The 12,228-nt window shown below is 36.4% G+C and overlaps 1 protein-coding gene across 4 annotated transcripts in view; it reads right to left on the bottom strand.

The window, feature by feature from the left end:
- The window catches only part of LOC112157392 (teneurin-3), an 800,843-nt gene that overhangs the window by 150,638 nt on the left and 637,977 nt on the right, over positions 1-12,228 (bottom strand). For all 4 annotated transcript variants that reach the window (XM_036213709.1, XM_024290091.2, XM_036213711.1 and 1 more), the window contains one exon: positions 7,352-7,537. In XM_036213709.1, coding sequence (XP_036069602.1) covers positions 7,352-7,537 — 186 coding nt within the window. The remainder of the gene's footprint in view (positions 1-7,351; positions 7,538-12,228) is intronic.

The raw sequence follows: 12,228 nt of genomic DNA, 5'->3' as shown, positions 1-12,228 counted from the left end.
CCTATATATGGATTAGTACTGGTTGTTTACTGATGTCGAAGCGAATTTGAGTGGTACACATGCTCAGTCAGAATGTTTGGTTGGGTGTTGTTGCGAATATGCTAATACTGCTAACAGGTAGTGGCGTCAGAATGTATTTGTTTTTTTTTTTTCATTTATATGTTACCAACAAGATTTGGAGTTGGCGTAATCATGGTTATGTTAGTTTTAGCGGTATTGTTCTTTTTTTACGTGTTGGAAACAAGGTTGGGAGTAACAGGTATTGTGAATACTGTAATGCGGCTAACACGGCTAACGATTCTAGCGTGGCTAACACTTCCAATGCAGCTAAAATGCTTCTAACGTGGCTAAAACTTCTAACGTGGCTAACTTGTAGCTTGGAGCTGCATGCTACGTGGAAGTGGCTACAGATGAAGCAATTTTAGGAATTTGTGGTTGGTGATTACGGTGACAGAGGCTGTGTATCCAACAATTCCACATAAGTGTCAACTTTGATGAGCTGTGTGATGCTGTGATCCCTTTTGTGACAAGCACTAAGCTATACCTGGTTGTTGGTCACGTGACTCATTTTTTAAGGGTTTCCAGTGCAGTCGTGCGAAACATAAATGTCGATATGCCTCAAAAATCCCTTCCTCCAAGCTCAAAAACTTTTTTTTTTTCAGAAAATTGCAAGTTTTGTTAGGTTTCCTTTAGCCAAATTTATTGTTGCGAATTCAATTCCAGTCAATGATAACGCAGCTAGTTACTTAATTTCAAAAATAGACTATTCATTGATGGTGGGCCTTATAATTCAGCGTTCAGTGTGGAAACAAAGTAAAAAGAAAATCAACTACAAGTAACCTGTTTGAGGAAGAGTTTCTGTCTAATATGCAGAAGGTCATAGCACAAAACAATGCCAGCCCTAATAATAAGCAGAAAAACTAATTTCAGTTTGATGTTTGCAATACATTTTCAAACTTTGATTTTTAAGTCTTTTTTTCAAAAATTAAAAAAATAACCCCCAAATTACAAAAAAAAGATATCTTTTTAATTTATGGTCCTTTTACAAATTAAAAATCTGTTTAAAACAATAGGTTTCTTATTTTACTATGTTGGTTTTAAATAATACAATGTTTAAAAACATAAAATAAAATAGAAAAATATATATCATTAGGTCTTCTAAGGCTTTTTTAATCTTACAATATAACTGGGTGATTTTTGAAGAAATCATTATAAAATATATAATATTTCAAAATAAAATGCTTTAACATTTGAGGTTCCAAAGGCAGAAAAACAAAGAAAAAAAAGGAAAGAAAAAGAGTTTGTTGGGCTCAGTTCAGTCTTTTTAAAATCTTCCATCATTTCATTGTCAGGACAATGGATTATCTGTAACACACACCCCCTCTCAGTGTCTTCACCCCCTTCCCCTCTACTGCTCGTCTGGCTCTTCGTCTGTCTCCCATCCTCTTTGTATGGAGCCTGCCACAACATTTTGATTTACTTAAGTGACTCCCTCATGTAGTCAGGCTCAGACAAGAATTGTGTGTTTCTGGTCTTGTACTACGTGTGTTTGTGTCTGTGTGTATTTGAGGCTTAAATCCCAACTCCAAGGATGACATTCATTAGCCTGATCAATGGTGGAGTCTCTTCATCTCATCATGTATTCTTTTCTTGTTTTTTTTCTTCGGTCCTCTGACATGTCTCTTTTAGTCTTGTCGGTTTCTATGTTTTTTTTTCTTCTGTGAAAACAGGTCATTTCTTTCTTTTCCCCACGCCTTGTTTCCATCTCCAACATTGATCAGGTCTGGTGTTGAGTTTTTTTTCTGCGCCCATTGCACTCTCGCTCGCATTGCTCTCTTTCATTTAGTGACGCATTGATTAGTTCTGGTGTTAAGGAGAATTGCCTACTTGCTCCCAAAGTAAAAAGCACTAAGTGTAATTTGTGTTTCTCTCCTTGCCTTGGACTGACTACCCTATTGCTTTGAGCATAGACGATGTCAATAAACCGTGGCGTCATCCTGCCGCTGGCAGAGAAACTTGTCTTTTTCATGTTGCTTTTCCGCCCTGAACTGATTGCCTTGGCGTCTATTAAGCCATCTAAAGACTGGACGGTGGGTTCGGGTTTTTCTGTGCGTCTTTTGACTCAGAGCGGGAAAGGACAAGCTGTAGAAGAGGCGAGCATTCACGCCATGTTTGCTCACTTGTTTTAAAGCCACTTCTGGACTTGAAATGTTTTATACAATAATACTGACCTTCTGATGCAAAACTGCCTTTTAATTCAAAGGCACTGAAGGTATTTCTTTGATGAAACCGAAAAAAGGATGCAATCGCTGTCAGACTCGTGAAATCACACAAATTAATTGGCTCAGTATGACATGTTTGGCTCATTTGCACATAAAAGACGAAATCAGCTGATCAGAATATCTGAAGGGGAAAATTCTACCTAGATTCATTCATGCGTAATGTTTTTTTTTTTTTTTTTTTTTTAATTAAGCAGATTGTTTTTTGGAACATAAACATGCTCTAAGCTCCATGTTTCCACTCAGCATAAAATTATTTCCCTACAATGAGAAAAAAGCCAAAAATTAGGACTAGCAAACCAAAAGCCCCTTTTTGGTGATCCAACATAACTAATGACGTGGATAACACACCATGACAGAAAAACGACTGAAACATGAAACAGAGCTTCAAAGGGGTTCAACAGATTCTTTTAACTCTTGACATCCCGATCGGTGCAAATCATTTGAAGTAATACCAGGAAACCCTTGTCTTTGTTTGAAAAAGCTAAAAGCAAGAGATTCTAACCAGTTAGATACTTTAGTGTGCAATAATAATATGGACTAAAAACAAATCTCAGTTTATTCACAATTCCAATCAAATTTTCCTCCCCTTTCTTTTTCTTTCTTGAACAAAATTTACAAATAAAAGACAATATTTTATGAAAACTCCTTGTTTTAACGTCTCCTTTGATGGGTTGAATTTAAAGTGCAACTGAATAAGAAAAATTAATCTCATGTCTCATATTTTTGAGGCAAAACTTATCAGATCTGTGTTTATATTTTTCAGATTAAAAAATCCCTTAAACTCAATAAGAAAACGCCTTAAAACAGTTATTTGGGGACCCATAATATGTATAGCCATCTATAATAAAAAACTATACATCAGGGACATTTCACAACAATCTGTTTCAATTATATAAATATACTATAATATATAAATATAAAACCTAATATTTTTTTCGAAGAATATTGTAATTTTTATTATTTTCACGTCATCTTGATAAAAATAATTTGAAAATAAAGTTGAACACCCTCATGTTTGTACGGTCCTGCAAATGCAACAACTAAAATTAGTATATACTTTAATATTTTTAATTATTAAGTTTTCATTCGTCCTTTTTTGTTACAGTTTGTATAAAGTTCTCTTTATGTGTTAGAGGCCTGATTAGTTTTCTTGAAAATATTCATTGAACTGTGTACAAAAGTGATTTTAGCCATAAATAATGTAACAATTTAAAGAATGGTTTAAAAAAAACATTTTAAAATGTTCAATTACTATAGAAAATTGAGTAAAGGGGCCAGAATGACTTTAACCACTCGGGAGGCTGAGTCTAAATATTGCCATAGAGAGCAAAAAATAAAGATAACATTCCTTAACACCAACAGCCTAACATTTACCAGCATGTTGTGGACAGTTTTATGACTAAGATGGTCCTCATTATTAGCTTTACAGCTCCGTCTTCCTAGTTGGTGTTGTTGTGCACCATGGCGGTGGGAGGGGTTTGCCTGGCATGCAGGCGATGCATGACCGCGTTTACTAAGTGCTGCTGCAGCGTGTTGTGAAAAGACGGGGCTTACAGGGTCAAACCAAATGCTTTCATAAAACTTTACATTCAAGCACAAATGATGCTTGTTATGCAGGCTGTCAGCCTCTGATGTAAATGAACAGAACTTGAAAGAGGGCCTGTATTCCTGTTTTCTCTGGTGTCACATCCTACTATTTTTTTTTTACATTTTCTGCTCCTGTTAACCGGAAGAATTGTTGTAAAATAAAAGTCTTTTATTTTGTTTGACCTTTCAAAAACTTTGATAAAAACAGAAAAACATCAGCTCAGAAAATAGTGAGAAATAAGGAGAAAAAGACTTTCTCCAAAGAGAAAGCGGGAAGTGGTGAGAGATATTTTCGATGTTTGGCTGAACATCGGCTGGATCGGTCAGGCTGAGACTACTTTGGGAAGGGAGGACCACACACATGTGCACAAACACACACACAGCCTTTTAGCCATTTCAAGACCCTGCTGCTGAGCTGTTTCTGATTGTGTTTAGATGGCAGTGTATATATATGCAGACGTCAGCCTGTCTCCCTTTTTCCATCACTCCACGCAGCTGTATTTTCTTCCTCGCTGTCTTTCCAGCTCTCCTCCTTTTTTTCTCCCTTTCATGCACGTCTCCTGGTGTAGTCTGACTCTAATTGTGGTTGTCGTGATTCCTTTTTTCAATTGGTCAAAAGTCTGTTCCACATAAAAGCCTTTGCTATAAGGAGAACGATCCAGGGCCATTGGCCAATCACTACAACTCAACATCTGGTACTTGTCACCCTCCACAGGGAAGCAGGTCTTGCATTTGCACCGTGAATTCACCCCCAGCTCCCGGCCATTGTGGCCCCAGAGGTTCAAATAGTCAGACTAGGGTTTCATCCTCAACTTTGAGCCTAACGTGTGCCATGTGGAGGGACACAAGGAGCAGATCCAGTCAGAGCAGATCCCAGAGCAGGTCACGCTGGAGTCAGATAAGCTTTCATGGCTGGAATCTGATCAGAAATGACAGCTGTCTAAACGCTGTGTGTCCACCCTCCAAACGATCATGAAAAATAGTGTGTGTAACTCATTTAGCGGTCTCCATGGCAGCTGTCATGGGAGAGCTGAAAACCATAAATGCCATGGAGAATCCGATTTTCTGTTTTTAGAGATTTGGACCAACACAGAGCGGCTTGAAAGAACGAGTGATTGATTCTGTTTTCACCTGGGTGGTGGACGACCAGCTTTATCACCTGTCTGTGCTTATAAAGATTGACTCCAATCAACTTTGAAGCTGTTTTCAGAGCGTTCTTAGTGGTCTTTTAATTACAATTCTGCCATTTTAGGTAATATCCAAAAACTTGTCAGTTTCTGGGACATAGTTTCTGCAGAGCAGGAGGAGTTCATTATAAATTCCCTCTGAGTTGTGGGCGGTCTTAGTTACTGAGAGCTCTCTGCTTACATGCTCTCGTTCTACCTTACAGCTATATCACAGCTACTACGTACAATTTGTGCATATTACACAGATAAAAACTGGTCATACACGAGTATATGTGGAAAAAGTGAGAAATGTTGTGATCTTTTTGGGAAATTTTCAAGTGTTTTCTCACTCTCAGCGAATCATATATAGGTATATGGTACGGGACTTTACTTTTTGACATTTTAGGTGTCCCCAACTTGTTTTTTTTTGACATACTCTTTGTTCCTTTTTAATCAGGGGTCCTGAACAGAAACGTCCATGTGCAGATGTGCAGATTTATCATGAATGTACCACGTTAAAACTTCGGAAGAAGTACAAACCACGCAAAGAACACGTAAATCAACGAAGAAATCAACGTTAAAAATAAATCAAAAAACACACCTTTTTTAATGATTTACTTTGAACCTTTATTGTCTCAGTATTTTGTTATTTAATGATGTTGCTATTGTTTTAACCTATGATTAATTGATGTCTTGATTTTATTTGTTTCTAATATAATGCTGTTTTTGTCATGATGAGGTGGATATTTCTGTTCTCTGTCTTGTGCTTTTTTTATTGCTGAAACATGCTTTCTTTTTAACTTGTAAAGCACTTTGGGCTGTACAGAAGTACATGAAAAAGAACTTAACAAATAAAGGTTTATTGATTGATTGATTGATAGAATGGTGCGTTTTAATTGCACTGTTTAAATTGAATTTATGGGTGATTTGTGCATCAATTACGTAATTTTAAAGTGATATGAGCACCATACATCGGTGGACACGATACAATGGTTGTACATGCGTGAAAAGTCTGTCGTGGAAAGCCACAAATTTACATATACATCTAGCAAAAATTGTGCACAGTTGCATATTATTTGGTCAATAAATGCGTATAAACTATTTAAAATATGTGTAAGCTATGTAAATCTCAAGTGACCACAACCAAATTCACATAAAGAACCGTTGGTTGAATCCCCTGACGGAAATCTGCGAACATCGACACATTACGATCACTTATGATCTAAATATATTACACATGTAACATGAAGGACCAACATTTCATATTTGGAAAATGTGCAAATTGTCTGTAGTGGATGTGTGACTGGGCCTTTGTAGTATGAATGGAGCAGGAAGTTTCCAGCATATTTTCTATGCCTTTTTCGCATCTGCTCCTGATTTAAATAAATACTCAGAAATGCAATTTTAAGATTAATTATATTTTAAATATCTGTCCTTGATCGTTTGGAAAATGTCACAAGTACATGCTAAAAACAAAAGAAAAAAAGATGATTGCATGAGGTCTTAAAGTAATTCAAATGAAAGCAGCTTTTTTCCCAAACAGGAACTATTATTCTCCTGCTCCTTCTTACCGTTCAGAACGAGGATTCTTATGTGATGACTGTTTGTCAACACAACTCCTTTTGTATTTTACCACTGCGACTGATTCTGTCGATTCTGTGCTGACAGCCGTCTGGTTTCTTCTTTATCATTAAACTCCACCACCATCCATTAACTTCTTTTGTTTGTGAACGTCGTATTCAGCTTTGCATCATCTCCGTCTTCTAAACGCCCCAAAATTGATTATGAGTGTAAATAATTTAGAAAATAAGAAACAAAATAAGCGTTTAAATGCAAAAATGTCCCAAAAAAATCCATGTTACCAAGCTGCTTTGCTGAGGTTTGTGTGCCGTTCAAACCCACTTTTTCTATTACTTTTATTTTACTTTATATAAATTAAATGTAGTATTTGTTTTTTTTTTCTTATGTAAATGCATATTTTAAGGTATTTGTACGTTGTTTTTTTTTCTTTGATAGCACCTGACATTTGTTTGCCATTTTAATCTATTAAAACTGATTATATCTTATGTCCGTTAATTATTACTTATTTTATTATAACCAATGGGAAAGTGAGTGACTGCTAGTAAATGAAGTATTTATTCTTTTATGTGAATTATGCATACTGTATTAAATATGCTGTATTTTTTATCTACTGAACAAAAGACAGTTTTGTGCCAAACTCCAAAAATTTAAGAAAAACAAATAGAATCAAAATAAAACTTAAATAAATCCGATTCTAGTGAGAGGGTTGCTAATAGAGCAGTAAATGATGTTTACCATGTGTTATAGGTAGGTACAATCGAGCTGCATACTCCTCTGCTTCTTCCTCCTCCTCCTCCTCTTCCTCCTCTTCTTTGTCTGAGTCAGTGGCGTCGCCTAACAGTGGGTTGTGATGTGGATTAGACTGTGGATGTGATTGGTCAATGACAGGTGATGGGCAGGAGGGGGAGGGCATGGGAGAACCTATGAAAGAACACAACCAAGAGGGGGAAATGAATGATGAGTCTGAAGAAAAAGAAATAGACAACATAAAAAAACATAAAATGACTGAGCAATGAAAACAATGATGTTTGCTGATGGAATAAGATGTACTCTGATCATCTTTTGATCCATTTTGTTGCTATGTCATAAATATAATCTTTTACAAACTATATTTTTCCATCTGTACTTGATTCACAACAATTTTAATAAAGAAATACTCAGAAATTCAGTTGTAGGCTTAATTTTCTTAATATATCATGTATGCGATATGTATCACGATACGATACATATCATATTTCCCACAACTGTTGCAGAAAAAATGTTTACAATTTTTTTTAGAGTATAAGAGTAAAAAAACTCTATCTGAATGTTAATATAATACGCCCTTCGTGTTAACAAAATGGTAAAATTCACTTTAATTAATAACAACAAAATATTAATAACAACAAAATATTTTTCAGAATAAGAAAATCATAGAATGAATGTGCCTTAATCAAATAGGTTCTAAAAGTATGATTGAGGAAATAAAGTACTGTTCATTTCCAACATTGCTAAAAGTAGCTTTTAAGCAGGTGCTTCAAACATAAGGGCAATTCTTTCCTGAAACATTTCAGTGTGATGAAGCAGCGTGGCAGGATGAAGATCGTTTTATCAACATTTTAAATCAATACGTATCGTTTAATGAAATATCGCGATATATCGCATTTGACCTCTACTGAGAATGTGGGGAATTAGGGTTGACTTTTGGTGCATTTTAAAGGAGCCTCATGATGTTGTGTGACTATGAACATCTGCTCCACACTCACATGTGATCTGAACCACCCTTTGTAACCACCACCACCACCACAACAGGGAGACAGTTTGTCCTCACCGCAGCAAGTTTAATGTTTGTTTGGCTTTCCCTGCAGCTTTGGGACTCAACATCGTCAGTGTGCGTTTCAAAATCTCGTGAACGCCGCGCCCTTTGAGAGGCTGATCGGCACTTCTAGATTCAAAGACGTGCCAACAGGTTTCACAGCAGATGGTGATATTAACATTGCAAATGATGAGTATGAATGGGACACATCAGACAGAACTGACTAAGGCCGACTTTCAAGGGCACAGTTTGGAGAAGTTCCTCTTTGCTCATATTTTATTCTATCTACTGAAGTGCGTTCAGAAAACAGATTCATAGGAGGAGTGATTAATAAAGGAATCAATTGTGCATCGACGTGGTAACGTTGGCATTTAGTGACTTCTGCGCTGCTTGTTCCTGTTAGCAGCCTCCCAAAGTGTTTTGGCCCCGCAGATGACTCGGGCACCGCTCGCAATCCATACAAATGCGCCGACACAAAAGAGCGTAATGAGTTTTTAGAAAAGCAAAGAAACAAAGATCGCATTCGGCACCACTCGTCATGTTGGCCACCTTTACTGATAACAATTTCTCTTGTTAATCTCTTCATCCATCTCGTTTGTTTACGAGGAAGTGAAAAATGAAATACAACATCGGAGCAAAGGCGTTCAATAAAGACTGGCTGAGCATTTATAGAGACACTGAAGGTGATTTACATTTCTTAAGCTCTTTACATCTCAGGCAGACCACAAAGACTGTTTTTTTTTCTTATATGGTCAAGGGCATCTCACTATCTGCAGCATATATATATATTTTTTTCATGACATGAACAGAAACTGTTTTTTGTTGCCTTTCCAGCAGCGTGCTGTTCAGCCCACTTTGACATTCAGCCTTCTGCTGTTTTACCCTAAAACCAAACAGCATCTTCTCCGAGAAAACTAATACAAAACAACAACACAAGCCTCTTGTTAATTATTTACCATAATGTCTTTTGGCGTGTTTCTTTCACTGTGAAAGAAAATCATATGGAGGTGGAATTTTCTATTAAAAATCCGTCTCAAAGTGTTTCTCTTTGAGTGCTGATGGATATTGGAGAAAAAAAAAAAAGTCTGTCCGTTTCTGCTCGCAAAATAGGAAAATTGCCGGATTATTTGAAGGGAATATTACACGGCGAATATGGTTGACTGCTTTCGCTCAATTATTTGTGCAGAAATGATCCCGCAGTCTTATGCCACGTATGTATTTCCACCCATTTAAGCAATTCTCAAACAAGTGAGACTGAATTTCTTTTATTTCCTGGAAAGCCAAGCAAGCAAGTAAGCAGCTTGTTTTTCCCAGAAAGAATCACTAAATGCTTAACAACACATATACTTAAAATGGGACAACATATAAAATAAAATACACATCACATTATAAAACCTTACCAACATAAAAATACCAATTTATCTAAAAACCTGCTGAAATAAAAAGGTCGTCAGGTGCATTTTAAAAGCGTCAGCTCAGTCCGATTGGAACAAAGAACATCTCAAAAGATGGTTCCGAGAGCGGTTCCTGGTTTGGTCCACTTGGGTGCATTCAGACTGAGAATTTTCACTGGGGGAAACAAATTCTGGTTCACTTCAAGCCAACCAAATGCTTCCATTTGTATGAAAATTAAACTGATATCCATTAAATGAGTACCATTTATATTTTTATTTAGAATAGGAGATCAGAATCATCAAAACTAATCAGAACACAAAGAAATTCAATAGAAATAAATGGTGTTTGTCGCTTTTTCCATCAACGTTCTGGTTAAGTTCAGCAATAACATAAACAGCATAAAAACCTTAAACATCAGTGTTGTTTTGGATAATTTTACAACGAATCCTGAAAATGTTCTCCACAGTTTTCCATCCTCTTTACGTTCTAAAGCATTATTGGTGCGAAGCCCGTATAAAAAAAATGCTTTTCTCCGCTGCAAAATCGGCTGATTTATGGTGATTACCAAATCACTTCACTACTTTACAATATGGTGTAAAGCTGCTTTTCTCTGCTTCAGAATTACGTTAATTGCGTCAACTGTGGAAGAGGTATCGTAGTCAAAAAAATGTAAACACTGGAGCTAAAGCAACATTATTTTTTCGGAAATTATGACATTAAACTGAACTAAAGTCTCAATTTTTTCAACTATAAAAAAACACTCACTAGTTTTACTTTGAAAATTATAAGCTTCAACGACACTTCATTTTGAAATTTTGTTTACTTCCGGTGACAGTAGCGCTGCACATTTATTTATTTTTTTTAGAATATAAACTTAAAAAAATACATCGCTCTCGAATTTTATTTAATATCCAAGAACTGTGATATTTATTACAGGCATATGTCTGAGTATATTTTCAATTTAAATCATTGTAATGTAGAAAATACGCCACAAACTCTTAGCAATGGGAAGGCCACAACTCAGAGATGAATTTCTAATGAACTCCTGCCACTTTGCAGAAATTATGTCCTAAAAATACACTCTCTTTTTAAAATTTTAGCTAAAAAATACTTTTTATACTTAAAAGACTATTGGGAATGCTTTTAAAACTCCTCCAAAGACGATTGGAGTGGCTCTCTCAATATACAGAGGTCAATAAGGTCAGGAGCTTCCGGCCATCTTTAACTCTAACGGTGGATAACTCCAGTCCTAAAGTGTCAGAGTTCTGCTTCCTCTCCCACCACCACAGCCTGAAGCCTTAAGACACCAAGACCAGGTAATTGACGGTGAAAAAGGCAATTATATGGGAAAAACAAACACAACGGTGGCCCTCGAGGACAGGGTTCTGCTTTACCGCTTCATAGAGATAAACCTGTGCAAACACCATATTCTACAACTGAAAAGATTCTATAAAAACGTGTCAAATCCAAGCGTTTCACATTTCATATTTAAACCTCAGATATGATCCCACTTTAGAGAAAAGGGTCTTTCACAGGTCTTTCCTGTTTCATCTAAAGGTTTAGATTTAGAGTCGATTTTTATTCCCTGGCCTGCACTTTCCTTTTAAATCAAACAAACATGGTGGAGTTTGGTTTGATGCTCTCTGCTCTGTTGCTCTGCCAGTCTCCACACCAATGACTTCCTGGTAAAACTCACAGCTACAAAGACAGCACAGAGGAAGGAAGACTAAAATACTGCTTTCAGGCTCAAAGGAAATCGTAAACCTTTGCTTTATGAACCAGCAGATCTATGTGCTGGAGTGCGTTGAGTGGAGTGCAGCACATAGTTCACAGGCAGAATTTTTTTATGATCAAAAGGTCAGACGCTGCTGTCCAGTTTAGCTCGCAGATGTGTCCTCTTAAGCTACGAAACGGCGGCTTGTGATTCTGGCTTCAGTCAACCAGGGGTGTCAAACTCAATCGCACAAGGGGCCAAAACACACCTTAGGTCGCGGGCCGAACAGGATAAACATTTATTGAACACTCTAAAGCTACATTTTTAAAAGTTGAAGATAGATGAAGATGCTGAAATTGATAGCTAAAAACGCTAAAGTTGATAGTTGAAATCACTGAAGCCAATAAGTGAAATCGCAGAAGCTGGTAGCCAGCTAAAATATTAGCTAGATCAAATTAGTCTAAAAAAAAAAAAAAAACGTTCGTTAGCCAAAACAGTTATGATGCAGCTGAAAAAAATAGCTAAACTTCAAATATCCTAAAAAACAGAAAAAAACTAAATTAGCCAAAACAGCTAGCATGTAGCTAAAATATTAGCTAAACTCCAAAACAGCCTAAATAAATCTTAGTAAATGCCAAAATAGTCCAAAAAGCTAACAGAATGCCAATTTTGAAAACTTTAAAACTGTAACTTTTTAACATAATTATG

This window comes from Oryzias melastigma, linkage group LG1 (genome assembly GCF_002922805.2).
Source record: "Oryzias melastigma strain HK-1 linkage group LG1, ASM292280v2, whole genome shotgun sequence".
Taxonomy (NCBI): Eukaryota; Metazoa; Chordata; class Actinopteri; order Beloniformes; family Adrianichthyidae; genus Oryzias; species Oryzias melastigma.
This window is presented reverse-complemented; position numbering and strand designations above follow the sequence as displayed.